The 24051-nt window shown below is 28.9% G+C and overlaps 4 protein-coding genes across 9 annotated transcripts in view; 3 read left to right on the top strand and 1 right to left on the bottom strand.

Moving 5' to 3' along the window:
* LOC122637161 (protein singed wings 2) overlaps positions 1 to 4370 on the top strand; it is a 4685-nt gene extending 315 nt beyond the window's left edge. Inside the window, exons 2-10 of the mRNA XM_043829126.1 lie at positions 917 to 1090; positions 1229 to 1391; positions 1728 to 1884; positions 1959 to 2107; positions 2580 to 2768; positions 2846 to 3004; positions 3489 to 3599; positions 3757 to 3846; positions 3939 to 4370. Of these exons, the coding sequence (XP_043685061.1) occupies positions 917 to 1090; positions 1229 to 1391; positions 1728 to 1884; positions 1959 to 2107; positions 2580 to 2768; positions 2846 to 3004; positions 3489 to 3599; positions 3757 to 3846; positions 3939 to 4124 (1378 nt within the window). The 3' untranslated portion in view covers positions 4125 to 4370. The remainder of the gene's footprint in view (positions 1 to 916; positions 1091 to 1228; positions 1392 to 1727; positions 1885 to 1958; positions 2108 to 2579; positions 2769 to 2845; positions 3005 to 3488; positions 3600 to 3756; positions 3847 to 3938) is intronic.
* On the bottom strand, positions 4152 to 11628 carry LOC122637162. Of its 3 annotated transcripts, XM_043829129.1 has the most exons (9): positions 11498 to 11618; positions 6166 to 6415; positions 5900 to 5991; positions 5628 to 5805; positions 5125 to 5360; positions 4882 to 5029; positions 4668 to 4794; positions 4389 to 4567; positions 4152 to 4309 (listed from the first exon to the last, which is right to left on the bottom strand). In XM_043829129.1, exons 1-9 carry the CDS (start codon positions 11498 to 11500, stop codon positions 4230 to 4232), a joined length of 1293 nt encoding a protein of 430 aa, XP_043685064.1. In that variant the 5' UTR covers positions 11501 to 11618; the 3' UTR covers positions 4152 to 4229. The 3 variants fall into 3 exon arrangements, with proteins under 3 accessions (XP_043685064.1, XP_043685065.1, XP_043685062.1); XM_043829130.1 differs by having other exon boundaries at positions 4668 to 5029; positions 6166 to 6372; positions 11498 to 11628; XM_043829127.1 differs by lacking the exon at positions 11498 to 11618 and having other exon boundaries at positions 4668 to 5029; positions 6166 to 6594.
* LOC122637152 (DNA replication ATP-dependent helicase/nuclease DNA2) lies at positions 6639 to 11965 on the top strand. Its single transcript, XM_043829107.1, has 14 exons — positions 6639 to 6965; positions 7073 to 7788; positions 7902 to 8166; positions 8231 to 8408; positions 8501 to 8786; positions 8909 to 9316; positions 9386 to 9622; positions 9708 to 9854; positions 9940 to 10336; positions 10417 to 10610; positions 10699 to 10885; positions 10972 to 11172; positions 11265 to 11447; positions 11522 to 11965. The coding sequence occupies exons 1-14, from the start codon at positions 6936 to 6938 to the stop codon at positions 11741 to 11743; spliced, it is 3651 nt and encodes a 1216-aa protein (XP_043685042.1). The 5' UTR covers positions 6639 to 6935; the 3' UTR covers positions 11744 to 11965.
* Positions 11966 to 12632: 667 nt separating this feature from the next.
* On the top strand, positions 12633 to 22809 carry LOC122637160 (TAR DNA-binding protein 43-like). 4 transcript variants are annotated; one of them, XM_043829124.1, is made up of 4 exons: positions 12633 to 13067; positions 14502 to 14629; positions 14904 to 15044; positions 19868 to 22809. In XM_043829124.1, exons 1-4 carry the CDS (start codon positions 12830 to 12832, stop codon positions 20723 to 20725), a joined length of 1365 nt encoding a protein of 454 aa, XP_043685059.1. In that variant the 5' UTR covers positions 12633 to 12829; the 3' UTR covers positions 20726 to 22809. The 4 variants fall into 4 exon arrangements, with proteins under 4 accessions (XP_043685059.1, XP_043685057.1, XP_043685058.1 ...); XM_043829122.1 differs by having other exon boundaries at positions 14460 to 14629; XM_043829123.1 differs by lacking the exon at positions 19868 to 22809 and adding an exon at positions 17505 to 18581 and having other exon boundaries at positions 14460 to 14629.
* Positions 22810 to 24051: the final 1242 nt, after the last annotated feature.

The raw sequence follows: 24051 nt of genomic DNA, 5'->3' as shown, positions 1-24051 counted from the left end.
AAAAAAAAAAAAAAAAAAAAAAAAAAAAAAAAAAAAAAAAAAAAAAAAAATCTTCAATTTTAAAGAATCTTTTTTATTCTTTAAAAGATCTTTTAACTTGTTTCAAAGTATTCTTGAATTTAATTGCAATCGTTGGAAACGTTTTGAATCTTGTATTTTTTTTAAATCGCAAAATTTTTTTTTTAAACAAAATATTTCGTCCGTATGATACGAAAATGTCGAGACTTTTATTTGCATAAAAATTTGATAACAGTCTGTTAATTCTTAAACGAAATAATTCGTTGACGAAAAAAGATATTACAATTCAGAGGGATAAGAGAAAATGTATACGCGTATTTTAGAACGTGCGTATTTTCGAAGTAAACAAATTAGAGTCCAATTATTATTTCAATACATCTAAAAGTAAAACCTGTACTACGTATTACGAATATTTTTACTGTGATATTGCACCTTATTATCCCGTAATAATTTGACAAAATAAGTTAATATAAAGTTTACACGTTGTTGTAAAACAAGAATATAAACAAAACGTGAATATTACGTAAAGGACATCAAAGTAAATTAGCAAATTTTCGCAAATTAATTTTATTTTCTTTACACTTTTAGAAACACGTGATCCTAGAAACTTAATCTTTCGTGTTTGCATAGGTTTTAGTTTTTCTTGTTTACACGATAAAATAGATGTTCGATAAGATAATATTCTCTAATACTTGCATTAGTTTCTTTTTTTTTCTCTCTTTCTCTCTCCTTTATTTTATATATATATATATTTATTTATTTATTTATTTATATATATAATGACATTAATTTACGATTTCTGTGATCGTTCGAAATCGTAGATCGATGGTAGCCATAGATATAAATATATTCTACGAATATACTTAAGACTTAATGAAAATATTTTTTTTATATACAGGATGATAACATTCGAATCACGAATGATATTCTCACGTGTTTCAACAAAAGATAATGAAACTTTAGATTGCGATCGAATTAATTCGAATATTATTGGATTACCCGAATGTCATTTGAAAGAGAGTGCACATCGGCTTATATGTTTTGGTGGTATTGACGATAAATGGAAAACAGAGTCAGTAGTTTAATTATTATTAATAATAATAATACAAATATATATATATCAAAGAAACAATAAACAATATACATAAATATATAATTCGATTAGATATTTTGAAATAAGAGAAAGAGAAAAAAAATAATATTTTTTTAGAAATGAGAAAGTACACAATCTGGTACTGTGTAATTGGCCCAATAAAACTTTCGACCCACAAGAAGTTTTGCAAGGATTTCCATTGTTGCGAAAATTTAAAATTGTGAATAGTAATTTAACGAGATTGATGACATCTTTCCCTGAGGAATGTCAATTTCTTGAAGTAGGTGAAAATAGATATGTAATATTATAAATTAAAAGTTAGTTTAGCGTATACGCGATTATCGTTTGATTCGAAATCCCGCGCTTTACGAGCGCGGGAGATTTGAATCTGTTCAAATCACAAATTTAGAATTCACGTTTTTTTTTTTCCACGTTTCAATCGTTTTTTTCGTTTTCATTTTCTTTTCTTTTCTTCTTTTTTTTTTTATTTATTTTTTTTTTTTCTTTTCGTGTCTTCTCTCCTATCGAATTTTTCTGTCGAATTTTGGATATTTAATATAAATGTACAGATAGCAGAGAGAACCACGTTTCTGTTTCGTCGTGTTTCTCTTGACAGAAAGTTAATCTAACTCATAACAGATTGGAAGTACTGCCAGTGGGTGTGTTTGCAAATCTTTCGAATTTAAAAATCGTCGATTTGAAACACAATGATTTCAAGGAGATCGATCTAAAACTATTCAATATATCCACGTTGAATCACGTTTATCTTTTTGGTGAGAATCTGAAAATAATTAAGTAAAAAAAAAAAAAAAAAAAAGAAAAAAAAACAGATTAAAAATTTAATTAGGTAATCCATTGAAATGCACTGAAAATATGTCTTGGATTCTCGACTTGAGGAATGGATCTTTCGCTGAGAAAATTGTTGATCGAGAAAAGTTACGTTGCTCTGCTCCATATAATGGAAGATTACTTGTACCAGTCGTTGAAATTATTATGGTAATCTTAAAACTTCGTCATTTTCGATCAAATTGGATCGTTTGAAAAATTCGTAGAGAAACTTGAGAAAAGAATTCTAAATTTTGATATACCCATTGGTTAAAAATAAATATTTGATTGATCGTACACACATGTACGTATATATCATTCCTTTCGACGAGTTCGCGTCAATTTTTTTTTTTTTTTTTCAGGTAGTTCTCTTATAATCTCCTTTTTTAAATATTTGGAATTTTATTTGGCAATGAATCAATTTATATCTTCTTTTTTTTTTTTTTTTTTGCGAACCTTCGAGTGTATCGAACTTTTTGGAAAAAAATTTTTAAGAAGCGAAACAAGTCTTTGTATTACTCGTTTGAAAAAAAAAAAACAAAAAAAAAAAAGAAAAAACTTACGAATTTTTCGAACAGTCCGACAAAAAGAAAATATATAAAAATGAAGACGCGAAACTATCTCAGAATCTAATTGTTCATAGACATTGAAAGAGGAATGCAAGAGAACATTATGCGACTGCGAATTGGTTTATGTAGTTGGACGAGGTGGTAAAAGGACATTGAAACAATTAATGGCCTTTGCTTCGGTTAATTGTAGTTATCGTGATTTAACCGAAATGCCAGAATTTTTACCGGCCAATACTACCACTTTACATTTGACTGGAAACAAGGTCTCATTATTTTGAATCAAGAACATATTATAACAAATCATTGTAATAATTATTTTATAGGACTTTCATGATTTTAGATCAAGGATTTGACACCTCTAGTAAAAAATACTGTCTACAAACAAGTTTTGGATCTTTATCTCGATGACAATTTAGTTGAATCCATTGTACAATTGGATGGGTCCTATTGGCTCGATCATTTCCGTCTTTTGAGTCTTCGTGGAAATAAACTCTCAGATGTTCGTATTAATTATTAATTAAGATCATTTTTATGATCCTTCATTTTATTTTATTATCTATTATATTGAGATATTAAAAAAAAAAAAAAGAAAAAAAAAAAAAGAAAGAAAAGACACGTAACATGCTAATTAATCTCTTTTCTAGGCAAACTGAATTCGTTATCATTTTTTATATAGCCTTCGTTTTTTTCTGATAATTCTATTATTACCTTTTACGTTAAAATATTTCAAGGATGAAAATATTTAATATGCTAATGAATCTCTTTTATAGACAAATTAAATTCGTTATATATATATATATATATATATATATATATATATATTTTTTTTTATATATATATAGTCTCATTTGGTTCTGGTACTGTATTATTAGCCGCCATGTTGGAATATTTTAAAGAATCTCGAACACCTGATAATATTTAACATGCTAATGAATCTCTTAGGCTAATAAGTCATAATCCTCGTAAATTATATTCTTCGTTAGGTACCAACTTATGCATTGGAAAATGTTTTGCTTCAAAGTGGTAGTGTAGCAAGATTATATCTCGGTAATAATCCATGGAGATGCGATTGTCTTTTCACTCCTGGATTTCAGGTAATACGTCTACGTTATTGTTATTGTTATTATTTTTATTATTATTATTATTATTATCATCATTATCATTTTCTTTCACTTTTTATTTGCTTTTCCTTTAAAAATTAAATTTCCTAACGAAATATTTAATATGTGCACAATGCTCCATGAATTACAGGACCTATTGATTAGGTATACAAATTTAGTTCGAGATATAAACGAGGTCAAGTGTGCAGCTGTCAGCGGCGATGAGAATTCAAACAAACAGGTGACTTATTTGTTTACTAGTGTTAGAGTTCTACTAGTCAAGAAAATGTCATTATTTTTTTCCTTTTTTTTCCTTTTTCTTTTCTTTCACAGATCCGTGACTTAACTCGTACAGAAATTTGTATTTCATCGGATGAAAACTCTTTGATTTATCCATTAGACATTTTAAATATTATATTGGCATTTCTGATATTTTTAATTATTGGCAAACTTTTGTACGATTATTGGTCGTTCAAGAAAACTGGAAAATTACCCTGGATCGTATCTAAAATACCATAAAAATTATATACCGAGAATATATATTCTTTTCTTCTTTCTTTTTTTTTTTTTTTTTTTTTTGATTGTTATCGAAATTTTTTCATTTGTCAATTTTAAATATGTTTCTTATATCTCGTTATTGAAATATTTTTGATAGAATTGTTCAGCAGCAGACTTTTTCGCATTATGACGACTCACTCCATGTCCTGATGATACAAGAATTTATTTATAATTAATTAAAATGTACGATACGTATATAATTATATACACGTTTATATTTTTTACCTTCAACCACATGATTCAAAGCCATGCATTTAGCTACACACTTCACACCTTCATGCCTGTATTCCATTTCGGTTGTGTATCTTGGTGGAGGTCCTCCCTTTTTTATACAAAGCATGTAAACTTTTCGTAAAGGCGTCTCAATTGTATCGTCGTTTCCAAAACTAATTATCTCTAATATCCTAAATTAAAAAAAAAATATATATATATATTCATCGTGAGAACTTTTTGTACAGTTTTTTTTTTTTCAATTTTAATTTTTTTGTAAGAAAAGATTATTACTGTTCTCGAGATAATTCCAACAATTGTTTCATCTCTTTGTCATTCATCTGATGATCAGCTATATTTTGCAATATTTTTTTTGCTATACTATTTTTAGCCAGTTCTTCTGTATCTCCACAGCCGGTTGCTGAAAAAATAATTGTTGTACACGAAGCACAACATTTTTTGAAAAGAGGTATAATAAATGGATAGATATAATAAAAATAAAAAATACCAGAAAATTCTGATAATTTCCCGCTGATAACAAAACGATTGCATTTATTTTTCTCACAGTGACAATCAATATTTATGTCACATTGATTGGCATACTCTTCGAGAATATCCCATGGTGTTTTATTATTAATTTTTTCATCGCCAGAAAACTTTGACAAAAATATTTTATATAATCTTTTATGATAATTAATAAGAAAATTCTACGAAAATTATTCAAGTAATTTAATTTATTTCTATTAAATACCTGTCTTTCGTTTATGCTAGTTTTTTCAACGTTCTTATACATTTCCATCTCTTCTGAATCGTTAAAAGAAGAAGAACAATTTTCTACGTTTATATTCTCATTCCAATCACCCGAAGAGTGTTTCTTCTCATTCTCTTGTACTTTTTCGAAAACTTTTGTCACGACATTGTCTTTCGCATACAATATTTGTTCTTGTACGTTCTCCTCATTTTTATTACATGATACGACAACGTTCTCTGAAATTATTAAGAAAAAATTTATAATAAAAAATGAAAAAAAAAAAAAGATTTTTTTCTTAATTCTCTTAATTGTACAATAAACTAACTCACTAGTTGCATTATCGATTACCTTACCACAATTTTCAACATTATTTGCTTCGTAACTCTTAGATGAATCTACGATTTACGAAATACATTTTTTTTTTTTATTTTTATTTTCAAGCTTATGAAATTTCGTAGGAAGAAAAAAAAGAAAAAGAATACTTAATTCGAATGTTTAATTACTATTGTTTTCCTTTCCATGTTCTTTTAAATCGTCTTTCGAGTTATTTGATTTGTCGGCGATCAAAGAAGATGGCTGATTAGAGTAAATAGAATCAAAATCTGTATCGACGGTGGAGATACTGCTTTCCGAAATTTGTGTTTCAGCTGTGTTCGTCATGATGGCTACGTCTTCAAAAACCTTTTACAAAATTTTTTTTATTTATTTATTCGTTAAGATCAAGCAGATTTAATATATATATATATATATTATACATATAATTAAATAAACGTACATCAGCATCTTCTGGAAAAGATTCATCGCAAATCAATGAAATAATTTCATCGGATTCACCGGAGTCCTCGAAATTATTTAAATTCGATGCTTCTAAAAAAAGAATAAAAAGATCTTTAATAAAATAACCTTTAATATACGAGTTCTATATTAATTAATTTCTAACGATGAAAAATAAGAGAAAGACAAATTGTGTATTTGAAATTACGTGACGTCGTAGAAGGTTAATATTTGAATGAATATACTTTAATATATATTCTTTCGTACCAACTGATCTATTGTAAGGTCTTCTGAGTTGTCTCAGAAGATCATCCGCACGATCAATAACAGCTTCCATCTCGCAAAGAAGTGGTGCAGCATTCGGAAATCGTTTTGTTATCATCTTCCACAAGATGTCTGCGTTCTCCATTTTTTGTAACGACTTCGGTGGCCCAAATTCGTGACATTTTAATGTCCCGTCTGTTTCTAATTCTTCTGACATTTTAAATATCAAAATTTCTTTTCTCTTTTTTATTTCCTTGAAAGAATCGATCTTAATTATGGACGATGAATAAATAAATGGACGATGAAATCCAGGAATACGTCAAACTTGACATTTTCTTTATTCGGTCTTGGATATCAGACGTCAATAAAATTAAAAACTAAAACTAACAAAACACGATCGAGATTCGAAGATAATTATTATTTAAATAAAACAAAAAGATGAGAGAGAGAGAGAGAGAGAGAGAGAGAGAGAGAGAAGAAGAAGAAGACGAAAGTAGATTTTTTTCAATGATAAAAAGATACTAAAATTTGAATATTATTTTCCCGCCTTGGTCTTCGATATACGTAATTTCGATAAACAACGACATTAACGATCCTATCGGTAGAAATAGCAACTAGAGATTGTATTGGATTTGAAATTTTCTATAGGTTATGTATTATTATCAAAAAATGGCGGCAAAAGTAATAGGCGGGAATTGCAGTGATCGAGTATGTTGCATGCAATCGTTTGTGATTAAAAAATAATTATTTATTTATGATATAATTAATTAACAATGAAGAAGTCTAATTTATTTCAGAAAAAGGTAACGATTTTCTGTCCTTGAAATTATTGTCTACGTGCATGATCATATTAATATATATTATTAAAAAGATAATTGGGCTATATAATAATTATTGTATCTTATCATAGGTCTCAAAGAGTCCAATTGCAAATAATTCACAAACAAAAATTAATTCATTTTTCTCAAGGACATGTGAATTTAATAAAAGTAAAAATATTCAAAATGAAGATGTACTTCCAGAGGTTGAAATAATAAACAATCCTTCTAGTGACAATACTACTAAAAAAAGAAAGAGATCTGACAATTCAGATTCAGGATCGAATTCAAAAATGAGAAGTAGTTCTTTTATTGACATCGATCAGTCTTTTTTTAATAACGATGTTAAAATCATAGAAGCGAACAAAGAAAAGAATATGGTCTCTAAGAAATGCAGTAATAATTCGTTAAATATATCTAAGGAAACAATAAACGTATTAAGTAATTCATTAAGTCAATCAGAATGTATTACGAATGATATTATTGTCATCAATAACGAAGAAACAAATTTAAGTCATTGTCATAATATTAAAAAAAATGATCAAAAATCTAAACTTAGTACAAATAGTATAGATATCATAGAATCCAGTGAAATTTTCAATGACATAGATGACTGTGATGAAATAAATGCAGAAGATCTAGATGAAATATTTGATTGTGATTGGAATATAGATTCGCAAATAAATCTAAATTCCTTTCAACGATGTGATGTTATCGAACTGCAAAAAAATTCAAAATCTATGATCCTAAAAGTACAACAACATACAAATCTAAAAACTTTTGCAACGGTAACATGTTCAGGATTTTGGTAACTATATCAATTTCTATCGAATTAAAATCTTATAGTCTACATTATTTTAATGTGAATTTTATAAATCATTTTTTTTTTTTTTTTTTTTTTTTATATATATATAAATTAAGGAAAGATGTGCAGATTAAAGAAGGTGATACTATAATGATACAAGCCAAAAAAGAATTACAGAATTGGATTGTGGATAATGATTACGGTTATATCATCATACAACCTGATACATTAATTTCTAGTACAACCGTTGTCGGAGGTCTATTTTGTAACAGACGAGCAGTATTAAGTCAAATGTTTAGAAAAATAGAATCTTTACCACATTTAACATCTAGTCAAACAGTATTAACAATTGGAAAAATAGTTCATAAACTTTTACAAAAGGTATTTAAATTTGTAAACTAGGTAGATCTTTTTAATACGAATCTATAATGTTTTTATATTTTAGAGTTTAACTGAAAATATTTATAAACTGTCTGATATTATGAAGATGGCAGAAGATGAGTTGCAGTCAAAAGATACAATATTTATGCTGTACAGTACTCAATCTTCGTTTGAAAAATGTAAAGAAGAGGTATTTTCATATGTACCGAAAATATCAGAATTTATTCAACATTATGTTCATGGTAAAATGAATACGCATGAATATTGAAAACTAAATTGTATTTAGGATTTGTAACTTCATTTAATCTTTTAAAATATAATTCAAATATTGTAGGTACAAAACAACAAGCGATAAGTAACGAAAAAAATAATTTCAAAGGCAAAATCTCCGAGATATGCGATATCGAAGAAAATATATGGTTACCTAAACTTGGGATCAAGGGAAAAGTTGACATAACGGTTGAGGTCAAAATTAATTCCCGCAAAAAAGTAATGCCTATTGAAATAAAAACAGGAAGACCGTCTTTCTCTCTAGAACATAGAGGTCAAGTTATTCTATATATTATGATGATGGCTCTTACTGGCCAAGACACAGACAGTGGATTGTTATTATATCTTAGGTATTGAATATTTATAAAAAGTACAAGGAGAATGTTCAAATATATAATTGGAGACAATTAAAATCTTAATCATATATCACAATAGATAATGAAAAATAATTTAATATTTATTCTATGTACAGAGATAACAGTATACGTGAGATTAATTGCGGTCGTGCCGAAAAAAGAGATCTTATTTTATTAAGAAATACTCTGGCTGATTATTTCACTAAAACAAAAAACATAATCTTTTCTTCTGACTTAGAAGATGCATTGAAACCTATGCCATTACCGGAGCCTATAAATTATTATAATAGTTGTCTTAAATGTCCTTATAATAATTTATGCTGTGCATATTTGACAAAGGATGATACCTTACAATTGTCCGATTCTCATGGTCTAGTTAAACTCGGTAAAGAAATTTTAAATGAATTTGAAAATGATCATATAGATTTTATCTTAAAATGGGTATCTCTTTTACAAATGGAAGAAAGCATGCAATCCGAACAATATATTATGAAAGACATATGGACTCTAACACCAGAAAAAAGGTAATTTCTTAATTATGCTGTACATTATAATATAAATAGATTAAAAAAAAAATTACTGTCTATTTATAGAGAAATGAAAGGAAAATGTATTAGCAATTTAAAAGTGATTGGTAAAGTTACAGAACAATATGACAAATATAAACATTTATTTGTTCGCACAAATGGAGAAGCTATAAGTACTAAAAGTATTTGCACAGAATTTGTACAAAATGAATATATTATTGTAAGTACAGATACACGAATAAATATATCATCTGGTTTTATAATACAGATAAAAAAAGATGCAATTACTGTTCTTTTAAACAGGTATGTCTTAACTATTATAATATCTGTTATATATCATGGTATTTCAAAAAAAAAATGTTTATATTTAATCTTTTAATATTTTCAGTGACATTACGAAACGTAATGCAATTGGAAACTTTCATATCGATAAGTATGCTTCCACAAATTTTTTTTTAACTCTATTTGCAAATATTGGAGGCTTGTTATACGATAATGAAGTATGCAGAAAATTACGAAGTATTATTATAGATAGGTACTGTTTGAAAATTAATATATTTTTTTTAATTAACTTATATATATATATAAAACATTCATATATAATATAATATCAATTTTAGAAAACCAGCAACGTTTCTTGCACAGTTACCACGCTCAATTATATTCAAAGTTGCAACGATATTACAAAGTTTAAACGAAGTTCAGCAAAAAGCAATTCTTAAATGCTTGGCTGCCAAGGAATATGTTTTAATAAAAGGCATGCCAGGAACAGGAAAAACGGAGACAGTTGTGACCTTGATAGAAGTGCTATTTAAATTGGGCTTCTCGATAATAGTGACATCGCACACTCATAACGCAGTAGATAATATTCTTCTGAAATTATTACATAAGAATATGGATTTTATACGGTTAGGATCATCACATATAATACATCCATTATTAAAAAATAAAAGTGAAGAATATTTAACATCAAACTGCACGTCAGTCGAAGAATTAGAATCAGTATACGCAAATAAGGTATAAGTAATTTCTTATAAAAAAATAAAAAAATAAAAAAAATATGTGAAGATTTTTATATCAATGTTATATATTTTTAGAATATTGTAGGAGTTACTTGTTTTGGAGCTCATCATGTACTCTTTGAAAAAAGGACATTCGATGTGTGTATTGTCGATGAAAGCACTCAAGTAACGCAAGCAGCAATTTTAGGTCCATTATACTATGCAAATAAGTTTATTCTAGTAGGAGATCCCAATCAATTACCTCCTGTCATTAAAAGCAAAACAGCTAGGTAAAATATATATCTGTTTTTATATGTTAAATACCGTTGTAATATTGTATATGTATGTAACAATCGCTTATATTTTTCTTTTTTGCAGAAACCTTGGTGCAGCAGAGTCTTTGTTTGAGAGATTAGATTCAGAAAATAATACCGTTGCTTTAACAGTACAGTATAGAATGAACAAAAGTATTATGAATTTAATTAACAAGTTAACATATAATGATGAGTTAAAAGCAGGCAATGAATCAATAGAAAATGCAACATTTGTATCACCAAATACGAGGGTAATTAAATATTTGAGAAATGAAGTTTTTTTTCAAACAAGGCAGGCTCCTTTCTAAAAACAAATTATGCTTGTATATTGTTTCAGATACCATCGTCGAATGAAAGATGGGTAAGAGCAGTATTATCGCCTGCATTAGACGATTCTGTAATTATATTAGATACAGGCTGTACTCAGGACATAACTATAGATTTTATTCATAAACAAGAAAATATTACGACCGATCAAGTGTGTTCTAATATTTGGGAAGCAGCTTTAATTTTATATCTGGTTAAAGCTCTATCTCAGGTAATCTTATTGATTATTATTAATGAATTATATCTCTTTTTTCTTCTTTTTTGTTAACATAATTTCATAATCAATTTATTTTTATAATATAGATCGGCATAACCTCTGAACAAATTGGTATAATTGCAGCGTATAAAGCACAAGTGGTTTTAATAAAAAATTTGATAAATTCAGAAATAGAAGTAAATACCGTGGATCAATATCAAGGACGTGATAAGAATATTATTTTCTATTCGTGTGCAAAAAGTATCAAAAAGAAATTTGACAAAATGCAGGTATGTTATACGTTCCATAAACAATGATCACGTTATATCGAGATAGTTACCATTCTAATAATTTGTTCACACAGGATACTGGGATATTAGAAGACCAACGACGTTTAACCGTAGCTGTTACACGTGCAAAACATAAATTAATTATTATTGCAGATAAAAACACTATAAGCCAATATACGCCATTTATGAAACTTTTTAATATAATCCAAGTAAAAAATATAATCAATGTGAATGATGCTTCTTATGACTTTACTTGGGAATCAATCGCCAAATCGTTAAAGGAAAATATGTGTTGATAAAAAGTTGAATGAATCTAATATTATTATATTAATAAGTGTCGCATGATGAATGGAATGTTACGAAGATAATATTAATATTTTTTATACAACAGTTTTTATATCTTAACATAGAAGATTGTGATATAATTATTAATGTTTCTTATAAAATATCAACGTTTTTATGTTACGACTTGACATTTATAATGGATGATAATAAAAAAAGATCATTTATTTCTTTTTGCTTCTTACGTATTACATAAAACTCCATTTAAATATTCGAACGCGTCGTTTTCTTTTTCGTTGAGTGTTGTATTAAACCTCGAGACAGTTGATTGGTCGTTGGTTCGATCGGCACAAAATCGATATATCGATGATACGTATAACAACTGTTCAGTTGCAAACTTCTCGCCATTGAAATATATCGAAATAAAATAATAAAAGGAATAGAAGAACAATAACAATTGTTTTATAATATTAATCGAAAAATAGAAATAAGAAAAATACAAGAGCAATTATGATAATCGAATGATTACAATAGAAAGTATGGTATTAAACCGAGACAAAAGAATCGAGATAAAATAATCGAGATGGAGAAATCGAAATTGGAAGAGCTTCGATAATTGGTACGTTACTTGATTCGAGATGTTAGTAGCGCGCTAGCCTATGAAGAACTGCATCGCGTTACAGACACGTAAGAGTGGGGAGATAGACGGACCAATGGGGGGAGTGAGGTAAAGAAGAAGGGGGGATGATGGCGGCGAAGAAGAAGTGGGGAGAGAGGAGAGGAAAGATGATCGCGGAGAGAAAGAGGTGCGGTGTTGCGTGACTGACTGCGAATCCGAGCGTGTGTGTTTGTTGTGTTGTACGAGTTTTTTTACCCCGCTTTTTGGAAAAAAAAAAAAAAAAAAAAGGAAATAATAATAACAATAATATTAATTATAACATTAATAACAATAATAAGTAAATAAATAAATAAATAAATAACTAAATAAATAAATAATAGTAATAATAACAACAACAACAACAACAACAACAACAACATAATCAAGAAAAATATAATTAATCGGTAAAGAGAAATACGGTGAGTGTGTTTTAAGAAGAAAAATGACGTCCTACATCCAAGTCGCCGAAGACGAGGGAGAAGAACCTATAGAGCTGCCTACCGAGGACGACAGCACGCTTTTATTGACCACCCTATCTGCTCAATTCCCCGGGACGTGTGGCCTTAAATATCGCAATCCAGAATCCCGGACGATGCGTGGTGTACGACTCGTTGAGGGACGGCTTCATCCACCTGAAAATGGTTGGGGCAAGGCGATCTATTTCTGTGTATTTCCGAAAGGTGTGTATCAGAGAGCAAGTGTGGCGTTAGGTGCTTTAAGATGCCCGAAGCCTTCCCCCTTGTACGTTTGGTGATGGCGTATATATCGTATCGTATGACCGTAGGAGTAGGATCAAAAGTATAGAGCGAACATTTTTTTTTTTTTAATATATGTATATATGTATATATGTATATGTATATATGTATGTATGTATGTATGTATATATATATATATATACACCACGTTTCGACGAGTACACGGCTTCGATCGAACATTCCTCGTCGATTCGTGCCATCGTACATTTTTCAAATTAAATTTTCACGATTTTTATATTATCTTATCCTACCAAGACTTACCTTTTTTTTCGTTTTCTTTTTTTACGCGCTTTCATACGATATTTATCATCGTCTTATCTAGACTTTGTTATATCTCTCTTTCTCTCTCTCTCTCTCTCTCTCTCTCTCTCTCTCTCTCTCTCTCTCTCTCTCTCTTTTTCTGTCCTCTCTCTCTCTCTTTCCTTCCCTCTCTCTCTTTCTCTCTGTCTCTCTCTCTCTCTCTTTTTCTTTCTTTCTCTCATTTTCTTTTCTCTCTCTCTCTCTCTCTCTCTCTCTCTCTTTTTATAATTATTTCTTGAACTCATTATTGTTTTATTTAAGAATTATAAACGCGGTAATTCATTCGTGGTAATAATCGGGACCCAACGCGTGACCGGCATTATCGTGTTTTTCCTTTTTTAGTTTCATTTCCGGAAAATTAAACTTACTTTATATTAATGATATGTATGTCGTTATGTATCATTAAATAATGTTCTAGCTATGTAATAAAGATAATATATATCGTTCTTCACATTTTATTGTACATGAATGGTATTACTGATGAATAATTTATAAATGTGAAATAATATTTTATGAAGATAGAAATTTAATGATCTCAAAAAAAAAAACTTATGTATTATTTATCCTTTTTCTTTTCTTTCTTTCTTTCTTTCTTTCTTTCTTTCTTTCTTTCTTTCTTTCTTTCTTAAATATTAATTTTTATAATGAAATATTAAAAAGAAAAGAAAAAAATATTTACATTCGCGTAATAGCTGGTACTGAAAAGATTACGAACATTTGTACCAGTGTTTCCCAAACTATAAAAATCTGCTTATTCCTTGACTAACAAATAGTTGGTATGTTTTCCATGGTGTTCATCAACCATAATAGGTACCAATAACATCGACTTGTAATGTATTCTTCATATTTTAATAAATTTTTACAGCTTTTAGCTCCTTGATCGTGCATCTGTACATCCTTGGCCATACCTACACTGTACATTCAACAGTTTGGTTAACACTGGTCTATGAGATTGTTAACAAAGCATAGCAATAGAAAACTAACCGATAGAAGTAAATGTTTGTGACATCTTTTCAGAAAACAAGCGTAAATCTGATGACAATTTGGAAAATTCCACAGCTAAGACAAAGAGAATGGAAACAAAGTTGCGTTGTACAGACTTGATCGTACTGGGCTTACCATGGAAAACTACCGAGCAGAACTTGAGGGAATATTTCGAGGCATTTGGTGAAGTTCTAATGGCACAAGTAAGTTGTATTCCTTCCTTCTTTTTTTTTCTTTTTTTTTTTTCTTTTTTTTTCTATTAATTTATTAATTATTACTTTCTTATTTGTTTTTTTTTTATTTTTTATTTTTTTCCCCTTTACAGGATTTTTTTATTACCTTATTTATATTTTGATAAAAATGTGTATGTTTTAATTGAAGTTTATAATCAATCGTGTGTATGTGCATCTGTGTGTGTGTGTGTGTATATATATATATATGTTTACATTTTTTAATGTTTTACAAAATATGTATTAGGTAAAGAAGGATGCAAAATCTGGTCAGAGCAAAGGATTTGGATTCATACGATTTGGAAGCTATGAATCGCAGTTAAGATGCCTTGCTCAACGACACATGATAGATGGCAGATGGTGCGATGTCAAGGTTCCCAATAGTAAGGTAAGAACGACAATAAAAGCTAATAACTCTTCTTCTTTTTAACATTTATTAGTCATTTAAAATTATTTCCTTAAACTGCCATAAAAACTGTAAGTGCCCACATAGATAAATAATTTGTACAAATGATCCTTAGCCCTGTACATATATTATAATTGCTTTATTTCGTTTAAATATTAGTTATATTTCATATATATTTATATTGTGTATCTATTGCATTTTGATTACATACAAGTGTTTTGCCTATGTGAGAAAATTTTCTTTTTTAATGCATGTGTTTAAAAAAATTATTATTGGCATATAAAAATCAGAAAATCATAAGACGATACTAAAAGTAATAAAATAAAACTTATAAATTATTCCCTTCAAATGTTTTTGTTTTTTTTATATATATATATATTATTATTAAAAATAATATAATTTAAACGTTAATTTTTAGACAAATATCTTTATAATATATATGTACAGGTATAAGACTATGTACAAGTAAATCGCGTCATATGATATTTTGCAAGATATGAAAAATGAATGCCAAAAAGTATATAAAAAGAAAAAAAGGAAAAAACCAAAAAAAAAATTTAGAAAAAAAAAAGAAATTTATCTTTCTTCTTAATTGCTATAAAACAACTTACAGAGGCACAAATTACTTTAGTAGTTCTGAACAATATATATACATATATGTATATGTGTATTTATAATACAGATATATATATATGTATGTACATATTTAAATACGTATGTGTATATCTGTGTATTTTAATACATATATACACATACGTATGTCATGTGTATAATATAATATATACATATTATGTGTATATAAGATTATACACACACTTGATATGGTGCAAATAGATGAATGCGTGAAACTTTATTCACATGTATGTGGTACACAGCAAAATTGATGTTTTGATAAAAAAAGAAAGAGAAAGAGAGAAAAAAGGGAAAAAGAAAAAAAAAAGAATTTTTTTCAGAAAAGATTATATATAAAAAAAAAAAAAAGAAAACCAAAAATAATTTCTTACATTTTTTTATTACGTTTCAGTATTATTGATAACATTCGATAATATTACGCGGATAAAAATACTGCTGCATGTTTTACACATGTGAATTCAGTTTAATGATTCTAAGTGGTAAATTTATAAAGAGTAAATGCAAAATGTGTGTGTACGCGTGGATGTTAACTGAGTGTGAGATTATGTTGAAGAATCTTTGGGATATTTGTTTGTTTTCATTTGTATATAATACAGTATGCTTTTGACACAAAATAGTGTGAAAATCTTGGAATGTTTTGAGATTGAAGTTGTCAGTTTAGACGTGGATGTATGGTTAAATTATATGAATTTCCGAATCATAAGTTCTTTAAATAACATTATATGTATTATATCTTTATCCTTTTGAAGAAACGTAGTATAATATGTTAATTTGCATATCAGTGATGATTCTTTATAACACCATTTAACTCCTGAGTTAGAAGAAAATTAAAAAAGAAAAAAAAAAAAAAAGAGAAAAAGAAAAGAAAAGAAAAAAAATTAAATACTGTCTTAATCGTGATTATTTTCAAGTCAGGAATATTGGAAAACAATCAACAGTGCACCTAAACACTTTCAACAAAAAAAAAAAAAAAAATGTAAAGTGTGTTAAAAGCTGAAAGATGATTCATGATACGATAAACGTTTGCATGGCGTTAAATGTATGATTTCTGAAGTACAAGGAATATTGTAATGAGTATGATCTTGTGTGATAGTGTGCGTGAGTGAACAAATTTTTTATCCACATATGATGTACGACTATAGTACTTATCTATTTCACAATTATTTTATTGGTTTCTATATAGTACAATGATTATTTTACTTTAATAATAATAATAATAATGATAATGATAATAATAATGATAATGATAATGATAATAATAATAGCAATAATAACAACAACAGTAATAATAATAATGATAATAATGATAAAAAGAAAGAAAGAAAAAAAAAATGAAAAAAAAAAAGAGAAAAAAGAAAAGAAAAAAGAAAAAGAAATAGTATTATTTGCTACGGTTTGCAGAACACTATAGATTTATAAATGCTGTGGGGTTTCGTGTACATTTAAAAAGTAGAGCATTTAAAAGCTCAAAAAAAAAAACATTAGCGATGTTAAGTATGATTTTAGTGTATCATCATGATATCCAGAAATGTATAAACATTATGAAACATCATATCCAGACTTACTCATTCAATATAAGTTTCATGATATCCATCACTGTAATAATGTGCATTATTTTGTTCATATATACAATGATATAATGTTATTGCAACAACATAATTTCGTTGAACTGGTCATTATAAAGTATGTGGAATGATACTATAAACTACGTTTTTCAAAGTTGCTGCGATGTGAGAGTGCGTATGTGTGTGTGTCAATTTACAGATGAAATAGTATGTTATTGTCGAGGGCTGGTGTGTCTGGTTCCAGAATATTGATGGCTTAATGATGGCTCGTCAGTATGATACGAGTAAACACAATGAATGCTACCGACCTATTCCGGTTCATACGCCAAGTAGTCGACGGATACCTGTGGCAAAAACGTATGTGAATGTGAATTCATCAGATACAGGAAATATGCCGAGATATGAGTCGGAGTATGACTATAAAACAACGCATTATCCGTCGTATCCACCTAATTATCCCTATGATGATAATAAATATAAATACGAAGGACAAAGTTACAATGCATATGAAAAACCTAATTATTCTACGTATGAGGATCCAGGATATGATAGTAGAAACTATATGGTGCCTCATGCAACAACTCCCAATTCAACTTATCCCTCTGATGCAGAATATTCCAGATATCCAAATTACGAAGGGCGTGCGACATATTCTATTATGGAAACACCAGATTATTCAGAAAAAGGCAGATACAATTATGGATACGATAGAAGTTATTATGATGCGGATGGTAGATATGTTTCCGCTGATTGTAGATATCCTTCAGATGTACGGTATTCAGAAGTAAGACACGCTGAAAGTAGAAGCGTTACTGAAAATAGAGAAACAGATTGTAGATATACAGTGGACAATCGTGATATAGATAGAAGGTATACTGTGGATGGTAGAGAATCTGATAGCAGATATCCAATTGAAAATAGAGAAGTTGACAGCAGATATGCAGTTGATGGCAGAGAAGTGGATAGTAGATTTGCAGATACCACAAGATATCCAACAAAAGAAAATTACTACGATCGCTATTACAAGCATCGACCATCGAGGGATCACCATGTTTCGGATATGTCAAGATACTGATGAGTTTTGTTACTACCGTAAATACATAAGTCATGGTTCAATGGGAATATCAAATCACAAATTATAATATAATTTGTGAATTTTTTTTTCTTTTTTTTTTTTTTTCTTTCTCGTATAACAAAATATTCTGTAAATATTCACTGTTTTGTCATTGAATATACCAATATTCTAATTGAGCTATAATTGTTGCTAATAAGAAAATAAAAAAATATATATATATATATATTAGGAATAGTAACATATTGACAATGCTGATCATAAGAATTAAAATATAAAGTAAACAAAGTTATAATAACATTATCAATATAATTATTCATTCAATTTTTTTTTTTTTTTTTTTTTTTTTTTGCAATATATTTTATTCTCCTTTATTAGTATAAATATTTGTGTAATTCTATTGTTAGCATGACATTTATGTGCTTTTGAAAAAAAAAATTGTGTTTGACGTACTATGTTTTAGCAATGTAAATATCTTTAAATATAATGCTTGCTTCTTCAATATTTTTCAAGTATGATGTTATACCCATTGATACTATTGATTCAATTCATTGTTATTTACAAAAATGTCATATGAAAACAAGATATATTTCTAGATATGTTTTATTGCGTATTTCTAGATGTTTTTTCTTCTTTTTTTCTTCTTTTTTTTTTTAAGTCAACAACAATTTTTCTTATTAATTAATCTAAGATTAAACAATATTGTTTTAGTAAGTAATATTAATTACAACAAATTCTAATTGCAATAGTATTCGAGGGAAAAAAAAAAGTAAAACCAAAAAAAAAAGGTTTATATAAAATATTCTCATTGATCTATGACCTTTGGTAAAAATAGCAGAAATATTTTTTAATGAGACTAGTAATGCTTTAGTCTTCACAATAATATTTTTATTTTGTCATATATGTGTTGATTCGTATTAAGATAATGTAACATAGCATGAGATTCAGCATTTTACATAAAAAGAAAAATATACAGACAAGATATTGTACAGATTTATGCATGAATTTACAAGGTAATAGTATCAAAATAATGATAAAATGCAGGGATCTAAATGTAAATCGAAAGGCAGTACCTTTTTGAATTTTTAATGAGATAAATATCTGTTGTAAAATTTATATAAAACTTGTTGTTGGTGCAGATTAATCGGTATCGATGCATCAATAAAAATAATCGTAAAAATATTCGGTATGAGTAAGTGAAAAGGTTGAAAGACAAGAAAAAAGAAAAGAAAAGAAAAGAAAAAAAAAAAAGAAAAAGAAAAGAAAAAGAAAAAAAAAATTAGCAAAGAGAAAAAAAAATAGAGAATAAAGAAAAAAGAAAAGTAAAAAAAAAAAAAGAGAGAGAAAGAGAAAAAAAAAGAAACTAACGAGTAAATACGATCGGTTTGATTTTGTCAAAGTAAATCTTTTGCGTAAATCGCTTATTGATTTTTGATTTATTTAGAGACTGTGAATAATGTGCACTGTACACAAGTTTTAGTGGATAAAATGTGAATATGTTGTATATGATTGACTGATTGTGCGTTTGTGCGTAGGAGGGAATGATTCAGCAAGTACCCTGCAAGGTATTCGTGGGACGCTGTACAGAAGACCTAACTGCAGACGATCTACGCGACTATTTCTCCAAATTTGGTGAAGTTACGGACGTATTCATCCCAAAACCTTTTCGCGCATTTTCATTTGTTACTTTCTTAGACCCAGAAGTGGCTCAATCTCTCTGCGGAGAAGACCACATTATAAAAGGAGTTTCCGTTCATGTCTCTAATGCAGCGCCGAAATCAGACGGCATTAATAAGAATTTTAATAACCAAGTGAATTCAAACGTACGTGGTAGGGGAGCACCTGGACCGGTAGAAAACAATGTACAGGGAAACTATCAGGGAAACAGGTACATGGGCCATTCGGGTAATAACATGGGTCCAAACGGTTGGAACAATCCAGGCAACAGAGGTAATTTGGATATGCCTAATCTTCAGGCATTGGGCATTACCGGTCAGAATAATGGAGGAGGCGGTGGTGGTGGATTATCCAATCCATTGGCAATGGGAGGCTTAAATTTATCGGCATTACCAGTAAATCCTGCGTTAGTGGCGGCTGCATTAAATCAAGCATCCTGGGGACTGATCGGTAATCTTCAGAATCAGGGAAACGATCAAGGATATTCAAATCAACCAGGGCCCCCAGGTCAACCACCTTCAGGCAATAATAGTATTGGTAATAGCGGTAATTCTGGGTTTCTTAGTTGGATGAATCAAGGGGGCGGCGATGGCAATACGGGTAATCCTGGTACTGGTGGTCCTGGTCCAAATAATCCAAACGCCTCCCAGGGTGCTTGGCAAAATCATCCAGGTCAACGTGATCAAAAATCTAATACATTTCTCAAATACGATTAAACTCGGTCGGGACTCCGAGTCTACTCGTAAAAGGAGGGTCCGTTCCTTTAGTCCCGAAGCACTAATGTTGAAGAACAGCAAAGGTCAGGAAGTTAAGGGTACAAAGCAAACAATTTACAAAAAGAACCAAAGCTTTCAGTGACATTACGATGGAAAAGGACGGCTATATTGTATGATCGTGCGCCGTAATGTGGTCGGTTCATAATAGAGCGTGTCGGATGATACTTTCGAATCATTGCACGTCATTACTTCAAAAAAAAAAAAAAAGATATACTATGACCCTCTCACTCTCTTACTGGCTTGAGAAATTAGCACAATAGCTTTCACGAACGATACGGCCTGCATGTCTCTTACGGATAGCTTTGATCATCTAAACGTGCAAATATGTGTGGTCTTCTTTACGCGTGTGATCTACTGAGCTGAGTAAAGTGCATTGGAGAGAGATAGATGATTGTGAAACTTTTGTAATGAGAGATAGATGAGATTATGTAGTGTTTAACGTATATGTGTCTGAGGTAACATAATGATCGATGCAGAGTGTTTAATGTAAAAATATGAAGTAAGTTAGTGGAACTTAATAATATAATTATATTTTAACTTACCAATACTAGTTCATTGAGTGACTATATAGGAGTTATATATAGCTTAATGAGTTGATGAAGTAATAGGTTGCTGATGAATAAGTTGTATCCTCACATTGATAATTTACAGATTTTTCTTGTACAGGTAACAGAAACAGTTAATTGAGAAACATTTGAAATTTTCATTCTATTATATATTTTATAATGTTGCAGCATTATATACAGATATATACGTATTTATATATATATATATATATGTATATGTATATATGTATATGTATATATACATTCACATTATCTTAAATCGGTCACATAATGTGAGCTGCACATTTATTAATAACCAAATATTAAGTTCCGATGATTTCTTAATTCCATTAAACGTTATGAATGCTTGAATACACTGCATATAGATTAAATGTCTTTGTCATAATTTTATATGTGACCACATCATTGAAAAATCATTCTTACCCATATATTTTTTAATTATTGTACAAGATAAAATGATTGAGAACTTTTTCTTCTGAAGAAATGAAGTGCATTGAGACTTTCTGTGGGTATATGTGTTGTGCGTTCTTATATATACTTACATATACTGAAAAAAGAAAAAAAAAAAAAAGAAACAGAGACGTACAATTTTGTGGGTATTGTTGTCATTAAATATTTTCATTATTTACACATATAACATATTTGAGCATAATATTTGTTACTTGCATTGGTAAATGCAGAATATGCTCTTATGTTTGGCAATTACCCTCATAAAAGTATACATATAGAAAGTTTGTTTCATGTGCATTCTCTTTTTTTTTCTTTTTCTTTTTCTTTTTCTTTTTTTTTTTTTTTTACACGGATATAAGATATATCGTCCAGAATTTGAAAAAAGAAATTATATTAGAGAATAACTGTTTCTAATGAATACTATTTACTTAGGGTGGAAGTGAGTGGGTGTGTAGTCAGGATATGCGTGAGGCTGCGTATAGTTTGGTCGCAGCTACCTGAGATTTGCATAAAGTTGTTTACATTTTTCGTAATATTTAGTGCGACACACAAACAATTATTACGTGTGCAAGTATGATTAGTATTTTACATTGGTGTGCGGGTGTGTCAAAATTATTGATTGATTGTGTGTGAAAGGAAGCATTTGGATTGGTAGTTGTTTCAATTGAATGAGTCGAGTAAATTCAAGGATTTTATAACTCTCTAGTGCTTCAAATTTTGAAGGAAAGTTTTGTGATGAAAGACTTGATAATTCTCTTTCTCTAAAGGACAATTTTACAGGTTATGGGTGTTTGTTTTCCAAAGATCAGAATAAACAATGGATTTCACAATTCACAATTGTAGTCAATAACTTTAACATACAAAAAAGATGATGGCGCAAGAACTTTAGAAAAGCATATATTTCATAATCTCACTGTATGTTTCATTGAAGTTATCTAGATCTGCTATTTCAGAATGCTAATATCTTATGATTACATTGTCGAAAAATAAAAAAATCCTTATACATCATCTTTCACTGTTGTGCTATTTATTTGATACATAAGCATTGATGTAGCAAAATGCACCTTACTTGACTTATATTAAGATTCGTACTTCTCTAACGTCATTTAGAGAGCAGGAATCTTTGATAAGGAGTATATAAGGTGTTTTTACTGCAACACTGGTTATATAAAAATTTAATGTAAATCACCCAATTTACACTGTTTCCTTCTTTACGATGAAGTCTATTTCTTTTTTTGCCTTTCCCCAAACTTCGTAGAGAAACACTCAGCTTACTTTGAGAAGTCTAACATTCTCATCACTTTTTATTCAATGCAGGGATAATTTCATAGAGTTTGAATCTTTATCTGAATCGGTGTTTGTGTGTATGTCGATGAATGATTTTGTTAATAGTGATCGATAATATGAGAACTACAGGCATGAAATGTTGAAAGAAGTGTATTTAACACGAGAAAGAAAAAAAATGTTTGTTTAATGGATGAATAATGTGAGGTGAGCAGTGAGTCATATTGCAAGTCATTTGAATGATGCACAGTCATTTGTGTGTTTGATATGTCTTCTTGGCTGAAGTGTTTGAGTGTTTATATAGTTAATGAGAGATGAAATTGATAAAACTTTAAATAGAATTTATTTGTTGAAGTTTTAGATTTATGATCTGTAAGCCATATTTAACATACGAAGACTGTAGCAGAAGAAAACTTTTAAAGTACAGTTTGCGAATCTTTTCTAGTCTATTACAAATAATGCCTGATTTATTTCAAATCATTGGTTGAATATGAATGAATAATATGTGAGATTTGTCGTACACACATTCAGCGAAAAATAATAGAGCATCAGTAATTCTTATAGTTATTTCTTTATCTAGGGCATTATTCATATAATTTAATGTTTCCCTTATGATTTTATCAAGTGCATGATTGTAGTAAGTTCTAGTAGACCAGCTAAATAGAAATTAGGAAGAAGTGAAAGTGATTATTAATGGAAGCATGTCTTGAGTAAAAAAAATACAAAATAAAAAAAAAATTAAAAAAGAAACAAAATCGAATATATGCAGATTTTTCATGATGTTTGTAAATAACTGTAAAGAATTGTAATATTGTACACGCATTTGATATTCTCATCTCTTAAGTGATTGCGATGATAGAAAGAGTGAGCAGTGAATGGGTTGTTGATTCTAACGATAACAATGTATATTTTTTAAGAAATCAACTTTACAAGTATGTTCTATGATTTAAGCTTATTTTTAATCTA

Source organism: Vespula pensylvanica, chromosome 24 (assembly GCF_014466175.1).
Source record: "Vespula pensylvanica isolate Volc-1 chromosome 24, ASM1446617v1, whole genome shotgun sequence".
NCBI classification, from domain to species: Eukaryota; Metazoa; Arthropoda; class Insecta; order Hymenoptera; family Vespidae; genus Vespula; species Vespula pensylvanica.
Note: the sequence above shows the minus strand (reverse complement) of the source record. Positions and strands in the feature narration are given on the sequence as shown.

Excerpts from the sequence above, each read along its gene's own strand:
- LOC122637152 (XM_043829107.1), top strand. The coding sequence starts at position 6,936 with ATGAAGAAGTCTAATTTATTTCAGAAAAAG. Across the intron at positions 7,789-7,901 it reads GTAACATGTTCAGGATTTTG|GAAAGATGTGCAGATTAAAG; the intron begins GTAACTATATCA and ends ATATAAATTAAG. Across the intron at positions 10,886-10,971 it reads TTGTATCACCAAATACGAGG|ATACCATCGTCGAATGAAAG; the intron begins GTAATTAAATAT and ends ATATTGTTTCAG.
- LOC122637160 (XM_043829122.1), top strand. The coding sequence starts at position 12,830 with ATGACGTCCTACATCCAAGTCGCCGAAGACGAGGGAGAAGAACCTATA. Across the intron at positions 14,630-14,903 it reads GTGAAGTTCTAATGGCACAA|GTAAAGAAGGATGCAAAATC; the intron begins GTAAGTTGTATT and ends AATATGTATTAG. Across the intron at positions 15,045-19,867 it reads TCAAGGTTCCCAATAGTAAG|GAGGGAATGATTCAGCAAGT; the intron begins GTAAGAACGACA and ends GTTTGTGCGTAG.
- LOC122637162 (XM_043829127.1), bottom strand. The coding sequence starts at position 6,379 with ATGTCAGAAGAATTAGAAACAGACGGGACATTAAAATGTCACGAATTT. Across the intron at positions 5,806-5,899 it reads CTTTTCCAGAAGATGCTGAT|GTTTTTGAAGACGTAGCCAT; the intron begins GTACGTTTATTT and ends ATTTTGTAAAAG. Across the intron at positions 4,310-4,388 it reads TTTGAATCATGTGGTTGAAG|GACATGGAGTGAGTCGTCAT; the intron begins GTAAAAAATATA and ends TTGTATCATCAG.